This window comes from Thunnus albacares, chromosome 8 (genome assembly GCF_914725855.1).
Source record: "Thunnus albacares chromosome 8, fThuAlb1.1, whole genome shotgun sequence".
Taxonomy (NCBI): Eukaryota; Metazoa; Chordata; class Actinopteri; order Scombriformes; family Scombridae; genus Thunnus; species Thunnus albacares.
Genome location: NC_058113.1, coordinates 15684868 through 15707730, shown reverse-complemented (window position 1 = coordinate 15707730; position 22863 = coordinate 15684868). Strand labels below are relative to the sequence as shown.

Genomic DNA, 22863 nt, shown 5'->3' with positions numbered 1-22863 from the left:
GCAATTATACCTAACCTCAAGCAAACATGAGCTCAAGCCACATAGAGGAAAAACACATTACACAGCAGGATTGGTCATGAGAAGTCACAACTCTGCTCTTTCTCAGGTAGTCACCTCAGCAACCCACAATTTATGCATTTTGTTGTTTGGTTACGCTGTATTTTCACTTTTCGGAGTTTCCCACAGACTCTATCGTGTAGTATTTAAAGAAGGCAGACATGTTGTAGCAAGAAATTTTACACCACACTTCAGATTTGCACTTCCACACACACTAGGGTTATATAGACAGCATCACTTTGTAAGTCCAGGGTGTAAAGTGAATTGTCTGTAGTGTTTAGACATACTGCATGGTCATATAAATGCATTTTGCATCATCTGTCAACTAAGCCAATTTTGTGTTTGTTTTAATTTTTTAATTTTTTCTCTTAATACTGCAATGCAAGAACAGCCAAAGTATACTGGAAGTTTACTGTTCTTCAAACGAGGGGCGTGAGTGCTGGTAGTGGTCCCGCCTCGATGTGAGCAATGACGTCACATATTTAAGGAGTCTGGGATCTGACTCTCGCCGTTTCCACGGATCAGTCAGGGTTTGTTCAGAGTTACATCTGCAGCTGATAACATCGTCATCCGACTGGAGAGCTTTGAGAAAGGTATTGTATTGTATTTTTGTTATAGAATATCAGAAACCTTAAATCAGTGAACCAGACGAGGCTGTAAAGAAGAAATAGATGTTTGCTACAACATGCCCTAACAAAAATCTTAGGGTGGGATTTGAACCACTTCGTTTCAGACAATTTGTTGCTCTTTGAGGTCGAAAGGGATCTTTACAAAGAATTCACAAGCTTATCTATAGTACACGGGTACCTTTTTTGCTTATTGAATTTGCGTTCACGTTTCCATTGTATGTTGTGCAAAATTAGCGGATGAAGTTGGATTGGAGTTGATTTCTTTTTTTCATAGCCTTATTAAACTGTGATTTTCACAGCAGACTCATGACTAGCCTATACTGAACTCAAACAAACATTGAAAATTGAGAAACATTTTTCAAAACGTGATTTGAAGACAGATTTGTGTTGATTCTTTGGTTGGGACTGCTGCCCTATAATTGCAGGTTTCATGTCCCTGTGAACAGCATCATCTTAGGCCTTTTTGGAGAGCTAGTAAGTGGCGCTAAAATATATAACCCATCTTCGAAAAGTACACTGATTGTCCTAACTTTTAAATAAAATTATTTTGGTAAACATCACATCATAGTCTCATGCAAAAAACAAAAAAATCCAAAAGTGCAACTAAAATCACATTTAATCATCCCTCTTTGCAGTCAAAAATAATGTAAATATGTTTTTAATGCTGTTTTTTAACAGTTAAGTATTATTAGAATGGAGAAAAAAGATCTTTGACAAAATATCAGAAATGTCAGAGGCCTGTTTGATTTACATTTGCTGGCTGCTACCAATGTTACCTTACTGAATGCAGAAAAAAGTAAAGAAACTGTTGTAGCTACAAGTCATGGACAGACAGTGGCTAATTTTGAAGAGCAATGACCAAGTGACCAAGTGACATTTTCAGGAATGTTAATGTGCTGTTTAATATGGTGAAGCTGAACAGCTAAATAGCTATTTAGCTTGTGAACTGACATTAGCAGTTCAATACTGAATGTTAGTCTGGTCGCTCGTTCAACAAGCTAAGGTGCAGGTCAAGGCGTGTGTTCACTTTGTAAGTTAAATAAGAAGGATACTTTAGCAGAAAACTAATGTGGGTTAATCAGAGTCAGTGGTTCTTGTGTTTTGTAGCAGGATACTATCAGGCTCAGTGTGACCGTCTGCCCTGCCTATGATCAAACGCCTTATTATTGCTTATACAAGATTTGATTTGCTGTATCAAAATAGGCACTCCAGCTATGTACACAGATGATGAAACAGTATTTAATTGAAATAATGTAAAACTAGGGGGCACAATCATGAAATCAAAGAATTTAAAATATACAGTACTGTGCAAAAGTTTTTAGGCACTAAAAGTAAAGTGAGAATGCTTACAAAATATTGCTAGAAATTGTTTTAATTTATCAATTAACTTAACAAAGTTGAGTAAACAGCAGCAACCTAAATGAAATCAATATTTGCTGTGAGCAGCTTTGCCTTTAAAACAGCAGGAATTCTCCTTGGTACACTTTAACACAGTTTTTCATGGTAACTTGCAGGTAGGTTGTTGTAACCATCCTGGAAAAAGAATGTTCTGTGGATTTATTATTTAGGCCATCTCAGGTGCTTCTTCATGAAATCCCAGATTGACTCCATGATGTTGAGATCAGGGCTCAGTGGGGGCCATACCATACCATCTGTTGCAGGACTCATCATTCTTCTTGTTGCTGAAAATAGTTCTTTATGACTCTATCTGTATGCTTGGGGTCATTGTCATGTCATAAATAAATTGGGGACCAATCAGACAACTCCCTGATGGTATTGCATAATGGATAAGAATCTAAACATCTATGGTGCCTAAAACTTTTGCACAGTACTGTAAATAAAGTGATTTACAGAGCATATATACAGTATATGCTGTAATAGACAAAAAAGCCAATTTATTTCAGTTGTACTTTAACATTTGTTTTTCATGCTGCAGGTCTCAAGACAATGATGGAGCTAATGACTGCGACACCTTTCTATCACATAAATACAACAGATATCACTGGAAAAAATGGCTCTTTGTATGATGATGATGAGTATGACTACAAGGATGAACATGCTGAGCTGCGACAGTCTCTCAACATCATGTCTGTCGTTATCTACTGCCTGGCTTTCGTTCTGGGTGTGCTCGGAAATGGAGTGGTTATCTGGGTGACTGGGTTCAAGATGAAGAAAACAGTGAACACAGTTTGGTTCCTCAATCTTGCTGTGGCTGACTTCCTCTTCACAGCATTCCTTCCTTTGAGTGTTACATACACAGCCATGGATTTCCACTGGCCTTTCGGCAAGTTCATGTGCAAACTGAACAGCACCATAAGCTTCCTGAACATGTTTGCCAGTGTCTACATTCTGGTAGTGATCAGCGTGGACAGATGTGTGTCTGTCGTGTGGCCCGTCTGGGCCCAGAACCACCGAAGTGTACGCAAAGCATCCTGTGTGAGTCTGGGTGTTTGGGTACTGGCTCTGATTCTCAGCACTCCATACTTCATCTTCAGGGACACTGGGCCATCATATAACAATGAAGACATCATCAACTGCTTCAACAACTTTGCCTTTTCTGATGACTACGAAACACCGTCTGTGAATCAGTTGCGACAGTTTCGTCATCAGGCCATGACCATCACCCGTTTCCTCCTGGGTTTTGTTGTCCCCTTCACTGTCATTGTCTCCTGTTATGCTGTGATAATCCATCGTCTCAGGAGGAACCGCACCCTGGCCAGCCATTCAAGTCGCCCCTTTAAGATCATCGCTGCCGTTATCACCACTTTTTTCCTGTGCTGGGCTCCTTATCACATCATGGCTCTAATCGAGTTGGTGAATCACATGGCTAGTCATGCAAGTGAAATATTAGACCATGTCACCACTATCGGGGTCCCTATAGCCACCAGCCTGGCCTTTCTCAACAGTTGTTTGAATCCACTGCTGTATGTGTTCATGGGCCAAGATTTCAAGGATAAAGTTCGTAAATCCATCCTGAATGTACTGGAGACTGCTTTCCAGGAGGAGGTTTCTCGTTCATATACCTATACAAACTCAATGGTCACCAGTCGGAGCAAAGAGAAATCAGTATCTGATGCTGAGGTATAAGGCTGTCCATGATATCAATAAATACTGTAATTGTATATAGCAAATATAATTGTATATACCAAATAGCTTTTTTTGTTTTGTTGTTTTTAATGCAATGGCCCCTAAGGCAATCTCTATATATTATATAAGTTGTGGATGAATTTTTGATACATTTGTAGGCCTAAGCATTTTGAAATGATGGAAAGGTAAAATGTTTTTAATGCTATACCAAGTGGCTACATGTATCTTAAGAATGGCGCTTCTTTGACCCACAGCAGTGCCTAGGATATTGTTTGTAATATGCAGTTTTTTGACACAGGAAACCAGTCATAATTTCAATATAGTTATTACATCAGTTTATTCAATTTAATTCAATTCAATTCAATTCAATTCAATTTAATACTTTATTTCCATTTCAACAAGTTGATTGGAATTTGGTGCAGTGCAGCTCAAATACAATACAGTTCATGCATACACATATAATTTCTTCCAAACCCAAGAATGATAAAAAAAAGTACACAAATAAAAGGTAAAAGGGAATAGGAAAAAAGAAAAAAACAGATTAAAACGGACAGCTGTGTGGTGTGAATATAAAGTGCACAGTGCATAGCAGCTTAACCATAGTCATAGGCATAAAGACATAAAGTGCACAGTGCATAGCAGCCTAACCATAGTCATAGACATTAAGACATAAAGTGCACAGCACATAGCAGCCTGACCATAAACATAGGATTCCACGGAATGCAGAAAAATGCAAGAGCAAAATAAAGTGCATATTACACTTTAAATGGAGGCCCCTGAATAGAGGGGGTCACAGGATCATTGAGAGTTCAGTATATGAATTTCAGCAGGATATGCACTGTTTTTACTGGTTTTGGTACCAATGGACCACCATCTTCTCTCTGATGGGAGTAAGTTAAAAAGACAATTTGCTGGGTGAGAGGGGTCAGAGGACACTTTGGGGGCCGTGTGTTGGATACAGGAGTAAAAGATGGAGGACACTGAGGGGGGATTGCAGCCAATTAACCTGGTTGCTGTATGCACTATCCTCTCCAACTGTGCTCTGTCCTGTGCCGTTGTATTCCCATACCAAACAGTGAGAGAGAATGTTTAACCGCTCTCCACTGCTGCCTTATAGAAGAGCCTCATGGCCCCTTGAGAAACCGTGAACTTCACATTTCATGATTATAGTGTCCGTATTAATTTTTTGAGTTTGAGATTGTTGTGCCCAAGAATTTAAAGTTCTCCACCCTTTCAACTACTTGCCCATTAATCTCCAGAGGCTTGAGCTTGTTCTCATTTTTCTGAAAGTCTATAACCATCTCTTTGGTTTTACTTATGTTTAGCTCAAGATTGTTCTCAGAGCACCATTTGACAAGGGCCACTCGTGTTCCACTACATAAAAAGTCCAATATCTAGTGACATAGGCCTTGGTTCACCCCTGTCATGAGTAACTTGTCAGACAGCTTCCTGGAAAGGATTGTGTTGAAGGCTGCACTGTAGTCCACAAACAAGACCCGGGCATAGGTAGCAGGGCCTTCAAGATTTTGTAGTATGGAATGAAGGCATAGGGAAACAGCATCATCTACTGACCAATTTGCCCTGTAAACAAACTGGTGTGGGTCTAGATCTACGTTAGAGAGATGTCTACAGACCAGCCTCTCAAACACCTTCATTATGACTGATATTAATGCCTCTGGAATGTAGTCATTCAACCACTCACACTGGGTTTCTTAGGAACTGGTACTATCACCGCAGACATAAAACAAGATGGAACTTTGCAGGCTGTGAGAGACCAGTTTAAGATGTCTGTAAAGACAGGGTCTAATTGGTAAGAACAGTACTTCAGGGTGGCTGATGACACCTGGTCCAGCCCAGCAGCTTTCCTACAATTTTGTTTATGTAGCAGGGACCTCACCCTATGCTCCTTGATAATGAAGGGTGGGTCAGTAAGATCTGTAACTGTGGAGATACTCTGTAGGCTAGCAGATTTTGAGTCGAACCTGCAGTAAAATTCATTCAGTTGGTCTGGGAGGTTGGAATCCTCATCTTGAATGATGTGTTTTGCTTTGCGGATAGTAATCTGTTCTAATCCCTGCCAAACCACTCTACTGTCATTGCTATTTAGCTTTTACTCCAGTTTGGCACTATATTCAGATTTACTTTTCTTTACTGGTTTTTCTAGCTCATACCTGGATATTTTGTACAGCTCTTTATCTCTGGACTTAAACGTGTCATTTTTCGTAACCCACAGAGATTTAACATTTTTGCTGAACCATGGCTTATTGTTACTGAAGACAGTCACAGATTTTGGTTAAATTTGTGCAACACAGGCTACAAAAAATAAGGTTTTGTTGACAAAGGGAACTGTGATTTCTCATATATGCTACAGATGTTAATTACTATGCTCCTGCCTCTATGTGACAGCAAAGAAACAGTAATAATGGCAGTTTACAAAATAGCATCATGCCTATCTTGCCATAGCATATAGTGGGCTGTAAACAAACAGATTTTAATTAATAGAATCTATAGTGTTAAATAGTATTGCTGAACCACTGCACCGATAGTCTAATTGCAAGTTAATTTCCTCAGCAAAGTCACCATCACACACAACCACTTAGCTTCCCCCTCACACCCAACTCAACCCAGCCACTGATCCCATTCCCATTATTTGGGGTGCATACTAATTGAAAGTGAAGTGGACAATTACACTATCTAGTTATGCAGGTTTAGTATAACTTATTTTCTTCTGTGGTAATTTTTGCAAAGTAAATCACCATGAAATGTCTATTTCTAACAGCCACATTTGCCATTGATCATTTTTGCCACTTGTCATGTGAACTGAATTTTGACTGCTGCATATGTACTGCATACTTTGTTAAACAGTTGAATTGAAAACAGTTAAATTGTTATTCAGCATAATAACAGGATAATGTACATGTATAGTTAGTATGTAGTTATTATCCTTGAAGTAACAGTTGCATGGCATACTAAGCTTAGTTCGATCTTTTCATCCTTGTTTGTTTGGTTTTTTGGGGGGGTGGGGAGTGGTATGTCTTTTACCCCCACCCTCAGTACATGCATTTTCTGCCATAATCTGAGTAATGTAATTATTTTCATAATTGGTTTATCAAATGCTTTTTGTTTTTCCTTGATTCATCAATTATTTGTTTAGTCTATAAAAACGTGTGGAAATTATGGTGGCCCAGAGGTGCAAAACACATTACTGTAACAAATCAGAAAACAAAACAACAAAATTTAAGAAAATTGAACATTTCAGAGAACACATTTACAAAACTGAAAACACAACAACATTGTTTTAGACTGGACAGAAGCCAAGTCAATTCAGTTTCAGTTCTTAAAAAATCAAGGTTTCTCTTGACAGAAGGACAATGTCATTTGCTGTTTCCTGAAACTTGCTTCATAATTCTGCAGTGTCAAAGCACAAATCGTATGAATAGGTTGAAAGAATGGAAGAAGAGATTGAATGAGTGTTCATATAAAATAGTAAAATATATAAAATGTCCCTTCGCACTCAGAAAACGACAAGAAATGACAAGATGGAGACAAGACTACGGTATTTAGTTCTGCATAGTAACTAATGACCAAACCTTGATTTTCTGTCCAATAAAACAACATTTCTGTTTTGTAAAATGTTGTGTTTTCAGTTTTGTTAACACGTTTTCTTAAATGATGTTGTGTTTTGGTCCTCAGGGCCACCATAGAATTTTCCTTCCCAAAAACCAAGGTAACGTCTTCAAATTGCTTGTTTTGACAAACCAACAGTCAAAAGCCAAAGATATTCTGTTTACTGTCATAGAAGATAAAGAAAGCCACCAAATGTTCACATTTTTGAGGCTGGAATCTTTTTTTTTTTTTTGCTTTCAAAAATTACCTAAACAATCAGTAATAGATCAATTCTTATAAATAAACTATTACTATTATTACTATTTGTTTATTTTATTGACTGTAACTTCCATTATAGTTATAACATAAGTTACACTTATTCAGTGTTCTGTATGACTTTGGTATATGTGCTGTATTGTGACATAACATGAACCTGTAAAGCTTTGTTCTAATGTACACAATGTAAATGATAATTCAATTTTATTTTTATTTTAATCTTTTTAGTCCTAGTGACCAACTCTACTATTCCTATTGTTATCATTATTTCCATTATTAAAATATAATTTGGATTATTATTTGACTATTACTGGACCATTTTTCCACTAATAGTGCACATTTCATATTCACCACATAATGTCACAAAACACTGTGCCTGGAATCTCTCTCTCTAAATATACTCATATATACATATATACTGGATGGATGGATGGATGGATGGATGGATAGATAGATAGATAGATAGATAGATAGATAGATAGATAGATAGATAGATAGATAGATAGATAGATAGATCAAGGACAGCAAACTTCAGACTTCTGAAGTGTATTCCAGTCATCATCAGTCATTTGTGATTATATATAAATATGTAGAGTAGCTCTTTTGTCTCAAAGTCAGTTATTATCAGTAGCTTTTATATCATGTGCTATTACTCTGATAAGCTCAGTTGGATAACATTCACAATGAATTTGTTCATTTTATTTGTGAAATAGTTAAGACATCAAAGTAAATGTATGACAACATTTTAAAATGAATTTCAATTTTTTTATACTCTCCTCATGGAGAAAAAAACAAGATCCTTTAACAATATAATTTTAATGGTTTATGTAAAGTACATTTGTAACCCTCTGTCACTGCATATCAGCTTTATGTAGTGTTTGAATTAAAAAGAGAAGTCAACTAGAACTGTGAGTGGATTGTGGAAACATGTTTGCCTAGGCCAAACTGCATAAGTGGATTCAGTCAAGCAAGTTATTCACTCCAATAATAAAGAATAAACTCACCTTTTAAGGTAGCTTTGTAATTAAATAATTATGTGGTTCATTGGATAGTTAAAATCTGATGCATGCTTGTCTTCCATGGGGTCATGTCACAAAACAAGTTAAACATTAGGCATATGGGGACATTTTATTGTATGTGTATGTTTTACTGAATGTACGTTGTGGATTCATTAGACGTATTTGACTGATAATAAAGTGCTGCCATTTTGTGCATGTTCAAAACTTCCACTGTCACCATAGGTGTTTTGAAATTTTTGAAACAATCTGATTGAAAGAGCAACAGGAATATTTGCCAATCTTGACCTATGCAATACCTTCAATGCTATATATATCTTTGCTTCAGATCAGTTTTGCTTGCAGGGATACAGACACGCCACAGTTTGTGTCCAGCTTCAAGTGGACAGTGGCAAGAATGGAGTTGTCTTCTATTTTATAAAACTCTGGCAAGATGTAACTTACATCCAGATGTTGATTTAGTCAACACCAGAGCACCACTGAAAACATGAGAGGTGCTGCAAAGGGTGTAATGTAATAAAAGGTATAAAGGGTACAATAAGAGTATAATGTAGTACTCCAGTGTATGTACGTAGCTCATCTATCAGTGAAGGCACTGTATGGTTGAAAAAAGTGTGAAAATTTTATTTAATCACAATGCATGAACAGCCAAAGTCTGATGACTACAAAACACTGTCTGTGAATCGGTTTTGACTACTTTATTCTAATGTATTTGATTTTATTTTAATTTTAATAATAAATTAATTGATTATGATGATGATTGTTATTGCAGTACTTGTTATCAGTACCAGTTTTCCTCACTGAAGTATGAAATTTTTGCTTGGTCTTGTATTGTAGTTTGACTTTATTGGTCTGTACAGTAATTTTCACAAAGTCAATCACCCTGAAATTTCTGTTTCTTGTGTTGCACTGATAACCTTCTGTATATACCACTGATGTACATTGCCACCTGCCATGTATCTACTTTTAAGGACAATAAAATGTATGTAAAACCTGAGGCGGCAGATATAAAATGCAAAGACCTCAAAAGGAAATGAAAAACAAACAGGCAAAGAGAAAAGAGGGTGGGGACGAGGCCTACAGGTGTTTTGAAATTTCTGAGGAAATCTGATTGAAAGAGCAATCAGTACATTTGCCAACAGGGGCCTGTGCAATATCTTCAATACTAAAATTAAATCTAAACAGGTTAGAAAAAACATATCCCTGCTTCAGATCTGTTTTTGTTTGCAGGGACAGATTTAAAGAGGCACCACAGTTTGTGTCCAGCTTCAAGTGGATAGCAGAAGAAAGGGAGTTGCCTTCCATTTTATAAAACTCTTTGGCAACCCTAAATTATTGTCAGATGCTGCTTGGACTTTTTTGTGACATAGTGTTATATGTAACTTACATCCAGATGTTGATTAAAATGATAAATGATAAAACACAAGAGCACCAACACTGGAAAAGTGTGAGGTGCTACAGAGGGTTTAATGTAATATAAATAGTATAAAGGGGTATAGTAAGGTTATGATGTAGTACTATACTGTATCTGCAGTACATATACATTATGTAGCTCATCTATGAATGAAGACAATGTATGATTTTAGAAAATGTGGCTTTTTTAATCACAATGCATGAACAGCCAAAGTTTATAGAAAAGTGTTAATGGGCTTCAAAAGAGAGAAGTTCATGCTGCTTGTGTCTCCGCCTCAATGAGTGCGTTTACATAACACATATGTCCACACATTAGGATATATTAACTGGTCAGGGTTTGATCGGTGTTACTTCTGCTGCAGATACATCCTCAACTGACTGGAGAGCTTTGAGAAAGGTACTGTACCTTTGTTATTCTGAGAGTTTCATATTTGTTGCGTGATATGAATCCACATGGAAGAAATAAGACAATAAAAGCATCAGATTTGGATAGAAAAAGGATAAGAATGGTAATGTTATTATTTATTTAACCTTTTTTGTTAAATTATTTTGAGAGAATAATAGAGGTATAATAACATATCATCAAGTCAGATGCCAAGTTATTTGTATTCTGTGATATTCTCCATATTAAATCCCGAGTGGAGTATGTACTGTATATTATGGTAATTACTTTATGTCTTTGGATCTGGAGAAAATCATTAATTTTGTTTTTGCCAGAAGTGTTTGTAAGAATGTTACATGCTACATGCTTAAATTCGTTTTGTACCTGATGAGTAATGTGCCAGGAGGTGTTTCATAATTTCTGAGGAAATCTAATAGATACTGAAAAACAGGATACTGACAAAAGGAACATTTGCCAACATAGACCTGTGAAATATTGGACTGTTCCTTATTTATGAGAGAGAGGGGGATGGCTGATGGTTGTGACTTCATTATTTCATTATTCATTCATTATCTTGACCCTCCCCGGTGCTACAAAAATTTCTCCTTGATTGGGGGGAAATGCATGACCCTCCCTCCACCATAGATAATCATATTTTTTCATATTCATAAGAAAGGAAGGTAGTATTGGAGAAAATAAAAAGCAAAGGCCGACCAACCATGACTCTTAAACCTTGGCAAACTACCAGTCCAACTTAAACTCAGCTGCAGGGAGGGTCAAGTTAAAAAGAAATAATGAAGTCACACCCTAGCCACCCCTTCCCTCTGATAAATACGAACAGTCCCTTATCAATCTCCCTTGACTTGTTTGTGTTTTTATGGGCCATGCATTTGTGGTGACGTAAATGCCCCTCTCGCCACTTAAATTTGGCAGCGGATCTGCCGGCTACAATAACTGTCAAATGGTGTGCAGACTCTGCCTACTCGGTGCACCACACGTATACCAGCGTAGTAATGGTGCAGACCCATTCACAGTGCACAGCGAGCTGAACTTCTCAATACATAGCAACAACAGAGCCCACCCATTTAGAGGGAAGATATGATTATGACTGGTCAATTTTACTGTCATTTGAAATTACTCAGCCCTCTGTAAAATTATAGCTGGAGACCAATCACAAAATTCTTATGGGCTGACAAAAATGGCTTTTTTCGTTTTTTAAAGTCAGTTTTTAATCAGGTCTGGTTTGGGGCTCATGGAGCATCAGACAATCACTGGAGCTGATTAAGTATGGTCCAGAGCACCACAAATGGCAGGAATGAGAAAATGGCACTTTACCAACAAGGGCAATCTAATTTACATAAAGAGTGAGCAGAACAGGCCCCAAAAGTGATGCCTATGGTACACCCTTGGTAACAGGCACTAATGGAGATTTGGGCGTGCCTGCCTTAATAAAAATACCAATGCAATAAAATAAAAAAGTGGTATGCTGTTTGTATGTGGATGTTCTTTGCAGATTGATGATTATGTTGAACAAAGTTGAGAGAAAGTTAGGAAATGAATTCCTCAGTTTTTCTTTGGACACTTTGCTGGTTAACATGAAAATAATTAAATAATAACAATAATAAAAATAATGAAGTAACCATTTGGACTGTCAACAGAGGAACTTAATACAACTTTGCATAGTTGAAGTCAAATCTTTGTGAACACCATCTTCATAGGCTATTTTTAATTATTTTCAAGTGTAGATAGATAGATAGATAGATAGATAGATTACATTTATTCTTCCTTTTACTATTGCAGGTCTCAAGACAACAATGGAGATGACTGCTACACCTTCCTATCACACCAATACAACAGGTGTATCTGGAAGAAATGACTCTTCCTATTATGACAAGTATGATTATCTGAGAAGGTCTCTCAACATCATGTCTGTCGTTATCTACTCCCTGGCTTTCATTCTGGGTGTGCTCGGAAATGGAGTGGTTATCTGGGTGACTGGGTTCAAGATGAAGAAAACAGTGAACACAGTTTGGATCCTCAACCTTGCTGTGGCTGACTTCCTCTTCACAGCTTTCCTTCCTTTTAGTGTGACGTACACAGCTCTGGATTTCCACTGGCCTTTTGGCAATTTCATGTGTAAACTTAACAACACAGTAAGATTTCTGAACATGTTTGCCAGTGTCTACATTCTGGTGGTGATCAGTGTGGACAGATATGTGTCTGTGGTGTGGCCAGTCTGGGCCCAGAATCACCGAAATGTACGCAAGGCGTCCTGTGTGAGTCTGGGTGTTTGGGTACTGGGTCTGATACTCAGCCTTCCATACTTTATCTTCAGGGATACTGGGCCATCATATGACGATGAAAAAATCATCAACTGCTACAACAACTTTGCCTTTTCTGATGACTACGATACACCATCTGTGAATCAGTTACGACTGCTTCGTTTTAAGGCCATGACCATCACTCGCTTCCTCCTGGGTTTTGTTGTCCCCTTCACTGTCATTGTCTCCTGTTATGCTGTGATAATCCATCGTCTCAGGAGGAACCGCACCCTGGCCAGCCACTCAAGTCGCCCCTTTAAGATCATCGCTGCCATTATCACTGCTTTTTTCCTGTGCTGGGCTCCTTTTTACATCATGGATCTAATTGAGTTATGGTTTTACATCGATGATCTGTCAAGTGAAGTATTAGAACTTGTGATCACTATTGGGGTCCCTTTAGCCACCAGCCTGGCCTATCTTAACAGTTGCCTGAATCCACTGCTATATGTCTTCATGGGCCAAGATTTCAAGGATAAAGTTCGCAAATCCATCCTGAATGTATTTGAGACTGCTTTCCAGGAGGAGGTTTCCCACTCGCACACTGACACAAAGTCAGTGGACACCAGTCAGAGCCTTGACAAGTCTGTTAATACTCTTAATACTCAAGTATAAGGTTGTGAATAAACAAATACTGAAACTTCACATTAGAAAATAATTTTGACACAAATGTAAATGTATATACAGTACCAGTCAAAAGTTTGGACACACTTTCAGGTGTGTCCATACTAGGGGTGTGCCCAAATACAAATACATTATTCGGCAAAGCACACATAGTGGGGGTTTTATTTGTTTCATATAAATATTTTAAAAATTATTTTTATTTTTGGGAAGAAAAAAAAACATGTCAAATACTAGCGTGCAGGTCGGTTACATCGCTATCTCAGTCTCTGTCCTCTGCTCCACTGTTACGTCTATCAGCAGGTCTCAACAAGGGGAGTCACATCCACCTGCTCCATGACACACATTTCCTTATTTGGACATCACTCCCAGAGTTGGGGGTGTTCCCCAGAGATAAAGCTACTGGCATACGCAAAGTGCTCTCAAAGGACTCTCCATATCCTGTTGTTCCCCTTCTCCTTTCCACAAAGTTAGGTTGTAAAAAATAGTCAATGAATGAAAAGTGCAAAGCAGTAATCGCCTTTGAAGTTCTTCCCTACACATTACACGGTGTGCTGTCTCTGTGTTATGGGTGTATAAATAGGTGGAATTCTGTCTTCAGTGAGGCGATAAGTAAAGTTTCAGCTCAATAGTCAGCACAGTAGTCCATGATCTGGGAGACTCCGAGAGACAGTTTAAGACCCAGTGTGGGGAACTCTTTCATAAGGTAGTTTATTCATGAACACTTATTGTGACACTTTAATTTTCTAAAATTAAAAGCGTAATAAAAACAAAATCAGGATTTTTAAGCTTCTTTCCACTTTTATTAGAATACAAATACTTTTTCTGCCTCAACAAATACAAATATTGGGCCCTCTGCACATCCTTAGTCCATACTTTTGACTGGTGCTGTATCAAATTAATTTTGTTTTCTTTTGTTGTCATTATAGAAGGACTTAGATTCCCAAATTGAAATATTTGAACCTGTTGAAGTTTGATTAATGTGAGTTTTATGATTAGCTAATTCATTAGGTTAAGCAAAGAGTACTGGATTGTAACTGTAACTGTACACTTACAGTATTAATTTGATTGAAGGGACTGATGGTAATATTGTACAATAAGGTAGCAGCTGCATAGTTTACTTGGGTTATGTATCCATTATTCCTTGATCCCCAGACAATATAAAACCACAAAAAAATGAAATGAATGACAGCCCATTTATTTTATGCATTACTGTGGATATGAATATTGTGACATTGCTACGGGCTAGTACAGAGAACCCCAGGGTGCAAAATACAGAGACCGAGGTGAGGAATAGGAATCAGATTATTGGTTTTATTACGACCTGATGTTGAGGTAAAAAGGAGCATCAGAATCTTAGTGGCAAGGTGGAGGCAGAGGCTGGCAGCCGAATCTGAGGCTGGGGCAGGTGCAGGGAGCTGAGCAAGGCAGAGCAGAGCAGGGGAATGGGCAGAATGACGCAGGGCAGGAAGAGTCCGCAGGGCTTGGGGGATTCAGGTTCCGGGTAGATCAGGAGAGAGTCAGAGGCAGGAGTCAGGCCAGGAATGCTGCAGGCAGATAGAAACAAGAGTTAACAGAAAGCTTCAACAGGTAAAGATATTTAAGGAGCTGGAACATGACTGACAAAGTAACTGAGTCTACAATCTGGCAGAGTGTGGAAGTTGGGACCAGGTATTTGAAGCAGAGCAGGATGATGATAATGGCTGGCACCTGTTGACCTGACTCCACACAATCAAACACATAGAGAGAGAGAGGGAAATGGTGGGGGTGAGAGGCTGCCAGCTAAGCAGAGGTAGAGGGCCTGACAGACATGTAACATGCACCGTGAATGATTGTTATTGCAATACTTGCTCATCATTATTTTCATTATCAAAATATTAGTTTTGACTTGACTTACGCCAATGGAATCTCTTTCTCTAGTATTGTACACTGATATCTGTGGTGGATACAGATATTATAGCCCACGCCACTCATTTGATGCAACACCTCATGACTTTAAAAAACATGTGTTTGTGTTAGTGACAGGGCCAAGATTAAAGAGGAAATCATGGTTGTGGTTTATCTTTCACCTTTACATCTGGGGCACTGTGCTCAAGCTTTCTTCTCTTTTTAACCTCATGATAATTTACCATAACTACCAAGCTGTCGATCATAAGATATACTTTTTGTTGTTGATTGTTCTTTTTCATTTTATGTTAGACTTTCTTCATAATATTAATTGACCAGCAGAGGGAACTGTTTTACATTTCAGATGCTTCTTAGATCAAGGACATAGATCTAGATAAAGGACAGCAAACTTCTGAAGTGTATTCCAGTCATCCTCAGTCATTTGTGATTATATATAAATATGTTGAGTAGCTCTTTTGTCTCAAAGTCAGTTATTATCAGTAGCTTTTATATCATGTGCTATTACTCTGATAAGCTCAGTTGGATAACATTCACGATGAATTTGTTCATTTTATTTGTAAAATACTTTAGACATCAAAGTAAATGTATGATAACTTATTTTAAAATGAATTTCAATTTTTTTTTACACTCTTCTCATGGAGAAAAAACAAGATCCTTTGACAATATAATTTTAATGGTTTACGCAAAGTATATTTGTGATCCTCTGTCACTGCATATCTGCTTTATGTTGTGTTTGAATTAAAAAGAGAAGTCAACTAGAACTGAGTGGATTGTGGAAACATTTTTGCCTAGGCCAAACTGTAGAAGTGGATTCAGTTAAGCAGTTATTCATTTCAATAATAAAGAATACACCCATCTTTTACGGTAGCTTTGTAATTAAATAATTATGTAGTTCTTTGGTTAGTTAAAATCTGATGCATGCTTGTCTTCCATGGGGTCATGTAACAAAACAAAAAGTTAAACATTAGGGACATTTCACTGTATAGTGTATGTTTTACTGACACAGAGAAGCATAATAACAATAATAATAACAATAACTACAATAATAATAGAGATATGACTAGTAATAATAATAACAATTAAAGCTGCAAGCAGTGTTGGGCCACGGCGCAGCCGAAGGGCTTCTGTCACAGGTATGTAGATGTCTTCAGACCCGAGCTGTTTTCAGACAGTGCAAGAAGGAGATAAACATCACCTCCTTTGTCCACTATCTTGCCTGCTGCTGGGGCTGCTTTGCTGCAATTTCGTAGGGGGTGCTATTCAGCCACTTTGATTGCACTTCTATGTGGCGTATGTTTAAATGTACATTGTTATGAGTACTTGCTGGACAAAGACGTGTAACTTCAGTTTTTCACTGTTATCTAACATTGCATGAAGGAGTTAAACATCATTTCCTGAGTCCATTATATGGTGCTAGACAACACCCATTAAGTGAACATCATGTCGCTGTATATCAACTGTAGAGCACACCTTGAAAATTTCATGTGAATCAGATGATGTTTGTCATATAAGGCTGAGTTGCTCATCAAAATTGTGCAAGATTTGAGCCTGGTCACTTGAATTTCAATCAGTAAATTGAAAAGTCTTGATGAGTTTGTATGTAAAACAAATTAATTTCCTATATTTCATCGTCTATTTTCAGAAAAGTAAACACAAGTAAGTTTGATTGAAATGTGTACTGTCACTGGGCTCTAGGTCCAGCTATCATCAGATAATTCGTAATTCATTTGTAATTCAAAAACCAAAAGACGGTAAAAATGCACAATCTAAAGTCCAGTTTGATGAAAATAACGAAAGTGAAAGTGTAGGGCTTAAATGAGGGATGTGAAATGTAAAGTTCAGTTTTATAGCCCCGTCTTCATCCCGTTTACATACCCGCACGGCTGTCGCTGGCGTCTTTAAGAGAACTAAGAATTATCCGATGATACCTGGACCGCTCTACAGAGTGAGTATTTCACTCGCATTTGCCCCTAAAAATAGATGTGTGAAGTGGAGAAATAATTTACTCACACACTGTGTGACTACAAATTACAACCATAACACTATATGAAACGCTAGAGGGATTTAAGGTTGAAACAACAGATACAGAAAGTGGTGACGCTCCTAAGGCTAGCGGAGCATAAGCTGCAGCATGACCGGAAAGAAGCACAACCAGTTAGCCTCCGCTAGCCTCTCAGCTAGCCCCGGCTCTCTGTTTGGATCCAACCAGACCACCGAGCCCCGGTGTGTTATTCAGGTTAAAGTAGGAAGAACCAGCGGGTCTGTCGGCCAGCTGAGTGAAGTGAAACCTGCAGAAGAAACACCAGGACCATCATGGAGAAACAGTCCGTAGAGGAGCTGCTGTGTTCAGCTGCACAGATAGGAAATCCCTCGGCTGACAGGATGTACCACTCTGTTTGGAAAAATATTTTACTCTGCTCTTTTTGGTTTATAACAGCGGTTGGCAACCAGCATATTAGGTGCATTACTGCCACACTCCGCTTTGGACTATGAATCAATGATTAAATCCTACACATGGAGATGGACACCTCTCCCCTTTATAGATTGGCCTCCCTCTTGATTGGGCCAGGGGAACCAAAGGAACAGCCGCAATCACCCAAGCTGGGAGAATATCTATCCTGCTACAGTCTAACCCCCCTTCTTGCATCGTCGCCCCGACGATGGAACAATTCCGGCTGGGCTAATTCCATGGCCGAAAGAGAGCTAAGACTGCGTTAGACACAGGAGGGTGGAAGTGGCATGAGGAGCCTTGTGTCTCACAAACCATCACACAAGAGCTTGTCCTCTGACTGTGGCTGGCCCGGAGATGGTAAGGGGGCAGCAAAAGCGCCCTCTGGAGAGCCGGCTCCAACCACTGCCTTTAGCTGCATGCTATGGACCTGCTTGTGTTTTGGTGTGGTCATCAGTATACACAGACCCTCCCTCTCTCGGTGCTTTCAAGACTTTATACACAGCTGAACCCCACAGATCCTGGATCTTATGGCGGCCTTTTGCACTTAAGTCTCGCAACCTCACCAACTGGCCCTCCTGCAGTGGGGCATCTCGGACATGCTGATCATAGTTCCTCTTTCTGCGCTCTGCTGCAATCCTCAGCTTCTCTCAGGCACCCTCAAAGGCTAACTGCAAACGGCTCTGGTGCTCCTGAATCCATTCGTGGACTTTGCCACCAACAGGTTCCTGAACTCGACCCAACAGGAAGTCAACTGGGAGTCTAGCCTCCTGCCCAAACATAAGAAAGAAGGGGGACTCACCAGTTGCCTGATGGGGAGTGGTATTGTAAGAATACAACACCTGTGGCAGGCAGGAGCTCCAGTCCCACTTGCGAGACACAGGCAGAGTGCGCAGCAGGTTATGAAGGGTACGGTTAAATCTCTTGCACTGGCCATTACCAGCTGGGTGGTATGGGGTAGTGCGAGACTTTTCAACACCATACAAGGTACAGAGCCGCTGAACCAGAGAGCTCTCAAAGTTACGACCCTGATCTGAGTGGATACGAGCCGGGACACCAAACTTTGAGAACCACTCCGTCACCAACACTTGAGCCACAGTGGAGGGTCGTTGGTCACAGGTGGGAACAGCCAGAGTGTACTTTCTGAAGACATCCATCATAACATGGACATTCTCCACCCCATTATGGGTGGGCTCCAAGACTGTATAGTCCATAGCCAAAATCTTGTTGGGCCGAGAAGCTAGCAAATGGCCAAGATAGCTACAGGCGGTGGGTTGGTTATCCTTGGCCGCTTGGCACCTCTCACAGGCCTGACACCACTGTGCTACCTCAGACGACATATTTGGCCAGTAACAATGCTGCCGTAGTAGCTCCATGGTTCTTTCAACCCCTTAATGGCCATGATCCTGGTGAACTTCAGACTGCACCTCTTCCTTCAAGACGTCAGGCAGGAGCAACTGGAAAGCTGGCTCGGCACCATCAGGGCGGATGATCTTACGGTGCAGAACACCACCCCTCTCAACCAACCTGTCCCACTGCCGGAGGAGCGCCAAAGCCAGCTGAGATAGCCACTTCCGCTCTTCCTGATTGGGACGTTGCTTCCGTCTCCAGAAAACCAAGGCCTCCTGGATAATAGGGTCTGCATGCTGGAGAGCACCGATATCGGCAGGAGCATGGTGGGGCTACCACTGCCGCTTGGGCTGCCTCTGTGCGGTGGGGCTGCAAGGCTTGCTGTAATGGCCTGGGGAGCAATTTCCCAGGGACCATGACTTCCAAGTCCTGCACTCCAGGAGAGTGGCTAAGCGGGTTATTGTCAGTATAGATAATGCACTTGTGACCCAACAAGTACTCCCTGAACTTTTCTGTCATGGCCCACTTGAGTGCCAAGAACTCCAATTTCATGGAGCTATAGTTCACCATGTTGCGCTCAGTGGGCCTCAGACCTCTGCTGGCATAAGCTATGGGCCTCACCTTATCACCCTGCTGTTGTGAAAGCACAGCCCCCAAGCCGCCATGGCTTGCATCCACTTCAAGGATGAAAGGGCCCTCCCTTTCAGAAGTCCACATAGGCAAGGACCAGTGCCATGATGAGCTTAGTTTTCAGAGCCTCAAAGCTCTGACTACACTCCCCAGTCCAGCTCTCAGCGACTGTAACCTCTGACTTCTTTGACCGCTTGCTCCCCAAGGTAGCCACCAGCTTGTGTAGAGGGGCAGCCAACCTGGCAAAACCCTCTACAAAACGGCGGTAGTAGGTGGCAAAACCAAGAAACGACCACAGCTCTGGCAAGCTGACCACTCGAACCTCATCCAAAGTACCTACGATGGTGCGGGGGTAAAGCAGCACGTCTGTGGTACCTACATTGACGACAGGAATGTAAGCCGTGCCCCCCACCACCCGAACCAAAGCAGGAGAAGCGAGAAGTCCAGCAGGAAGGCCGGAGTCTTGCAAGGTCTCCCCCTCCTCCCTCCGCAGGAGAAAAAGGCCTCCTGCAGGGCCACATAGGAGTCAGAACAACCATAGAGCTCTTACAAAGCAGCAAGGATTTTAACTGGGTCCCCCCGCTCTGCACTAGAACGGTATTTGATCTCATCCCATGCTTCCCCTTCCAGATGATCAAACAAGAAGAAGGCCCAATCAAGTGTCGACAAGTTATGTGCTTTCATGCATGCCTCTGCCTCCTCAATCCATTCACTCAAGCCTATACCTGACCTTCCCCTAAACATAGGACACTTCCTCTCATGAGGTACAAATACTAGCCTCTCAACTGAAGGGGCACTAGCAATGGAAGAAGCTGTCAAAGGGACAGCAGAAGCTGGAGGCGCAGTACTAGGGCCACGTACGGCAGCATCCTGTTCCTGTTGCAGCCTCTCATTATCTGTTCGTAGCTGAGCTACCAAATCCCTCAACTCCTGCAACTCTCCCTCCATAGCTACACCCTGACCTATTAACAACCCTATGGAAAAAGCTGGGGAGAGAAAGGGGGGACACAGCTCCTTACCAGGACTCCTAACAAATCCCACCAACAGGACCTGCGTCTGCTCTGCCTGGAAAATATATCAAAAATAGGAAAAATGGTTAGGTGTAAGATACAATTAGCTCTAGGCCCCAATTAACAAAAAAAACAAAATGAAAGGAAACGGAAAAAAAACAAACAAACAAAAAAAACAAGAATAATATTAAAAGGAACACACATCTGTCCTCAAAAGCAAATCCTGCCAATTACGCTAGATTGTGGCAATATAATGAGGGGGAGGACTAGCGAGCGAAGAGTAATTAGAACACTTTACAACTACGCCACCTAGGGAATTTCACCCTAGGAATAATCAAGGTGGTGAAACAACCCACAAAGCACGGAGGTTCATTTGCTGAATAGACAGACAGGACGTGGTTCCAGTTAAAATATATTTTTTATTTATTATAACAATTAAAAACTATACAAAAAAGGGGGAACCTGATCGGTGCTGAGGCTTACCAGTCGGGGGTCGGGAGTGAGAGGAATCCAGGGAAAACAAAATTACCCCGATCATATGTGAAAAACTAAAAAAACAAAAAAGGGGTGCACAGCACACACACTCAAAAGGGGAAACCATCACCAGGACACCAGGGACCACCACCGGCAGCTCTCAGCAACTGAAAAGGGAGACAACAAATTAGTGGGGTTAACAACACAAAAGAAACCCAAACCCAAATAAACAAAAATAAACAAAAAAATACTGCTGGCAGCCAAGTAAATGTACACAACAAAACCCTGAGCTGCCAAAACATTAAACTAAGGAAAAAGAAAAAGTTCATTCTAATCTAACCAAAGTAAAATGAAACCAAAAATAAGCTAACAAAGAACAGCATTATACAATTAAACAAGGTAATTCCAAAAAACACATGAAATAAAATACAAAAAATAAAAAAAATAAATAAACATAACCAAATTCCGCTTAACAAACTAAACAATGGATGTATACAAATTATCAGAATCACAATTATATAAAACAACTAATGCAAAATAAACTACAAACCATACCAAACTAAATAGGAAATCAAAAGAAAAGATAACTCAACCCAAAGTTGATCAAATTAAATTAAATTAACCCCACAATTGGGACCCAGATTCTGACTGCCAGCAGGCCGACACACACCCGCTCCCGAGCGCAGATCGATGAGCTGTTGCGGCCACGGAACACGGAAAGGAACAGCAGGCCACACAGACCCAGGACAGCCGCACCGTACAACACCACACCAGACCAGGCAGAGCAGATGGAGCCTGAGGCTATGGTTAGCCGTGATGGCTGACCGTACCGTCCAAAAAGCGATTTGTTAAGAAGCGTTAATGATGCATCAAACACCAGGTTCTGGCAGACCAGGGGGAATCAGCAAAAAGTCTGCAATGATGAAAATCATGACGCGCCAACCAAACAGTCTGCACCAGCACAAACAGTGCAGCCAACACACATTAACCTGCAACCAGTGAGCCACAATCAGACGGAAGGGCGGCAGCCGGAAGTGGGCGTGCCCTCCAAAGCCAAAGAGTGAGAGGCAGAGAGATGGACACTTCTCCCCTTTATAGATTAGCCTCCCTCTTGATTGGGCAAGGGGAACCAATGGAACGGCCGCAATCACCCACGCTGGGAAAATATCTATCCTGCTACATTTATAAAACACATTGTAAAACAACAACAGTTGACCAGAGTGCTGTACAATCAAAATAGCAAAAGCCATAAGCCAGAGCAGCTATTTTGGTGACAGGGTTCAAGATGAAGAAAACAATGAACACAGTTTGGTTCCTCATCCTTGCTCTGGCTGACTTCCTCTTCACACCATTTCTTCCTTTTAGTGTGACATACATAGCTCTGGATTTCCACTGGCCTTTTGGCAATTTCTTGTGCAAACCGAACACAGTGAGGTTTCTGGACATGTTTCCCTGTGTCTACATTCTGGTAATGATCAGCTTGGACAGATATGTGTCTGTGGTGTGGTCTGTCTGGGCCCAGAACCACTGAACTGTATGTAAGGTGTCCTGTGTGACTCTGGGTGTTTGGGTACTGGCTCTGATTCTTATCCTCCCATACTTCATCACATAATGAAACACAGACAAAACACCATCTG

At 40.3% G+C, this 22863-nt stretch overlaps 2 protein-coding genes and 1 long non-coding RNA gene across 3 annotated transcripts; 2 read left to right on the top strand and 1 right to left on the bottom strand.

Annotated features, from left to right (window-relative positions):
* Nucleotides 1-554: 554 nt before the first annotated feature.
* Nucleotides 555-7406, top strand: LOC122987075 (chemokine-like receptor 1). Its single transcript, XM_044358722.1, has 2 exons — nt 555-650; nt 2623-7406. Exon 2 carries the CDS (start codon nt 2634-2636, stop codon nt 3771-3773), a length of 1140 nt encoding a protein of 379 aa, XP_044214657.1. The 5' UTR covers nt 555-650; nt 2623-2633; the 3' UTR covers nt 3774-7406.
* A 3039-nt stretch (nt 7407-10445) lies between these two features.
* Nucleotides 10446-13500, top strand: LOC122987077 (chemokine-like receptor 1). Its single transcript, XM_044358723.1, has 2 exons — nt 10446-10481; nt 12267-13500. The coding sequence occupies exon 2, from the start codon at nt 12281-12283 to the stop codon at nt 13397-13399; it is 1119 nt and encodes a 372-aa protein (XP_044214658.1). The 5' UTR covers nt 10446-10481; nt 12267-12280; the 3' UTR covers nt 13400-13500.
* Nucleotides 13501-14412: 912 nt separating this feature from the next.
* Nucleotides 14413-22406, bottom strand: LOC122987101. Its single transcript, XR_006404444.1, has 4 exons — nt 21897-22406; nt 21236-21393; nt 20762-20807; nt 14413-14952 (listed from the first exon to the last, which is right to left on the bottom strand). It is a non-coding gene; the product is annotated as an uncharacterized LOC122987101 (long non-coding RNA).
* Nucleotides 22407-22863: the final 457 nt, after the last annotated feature.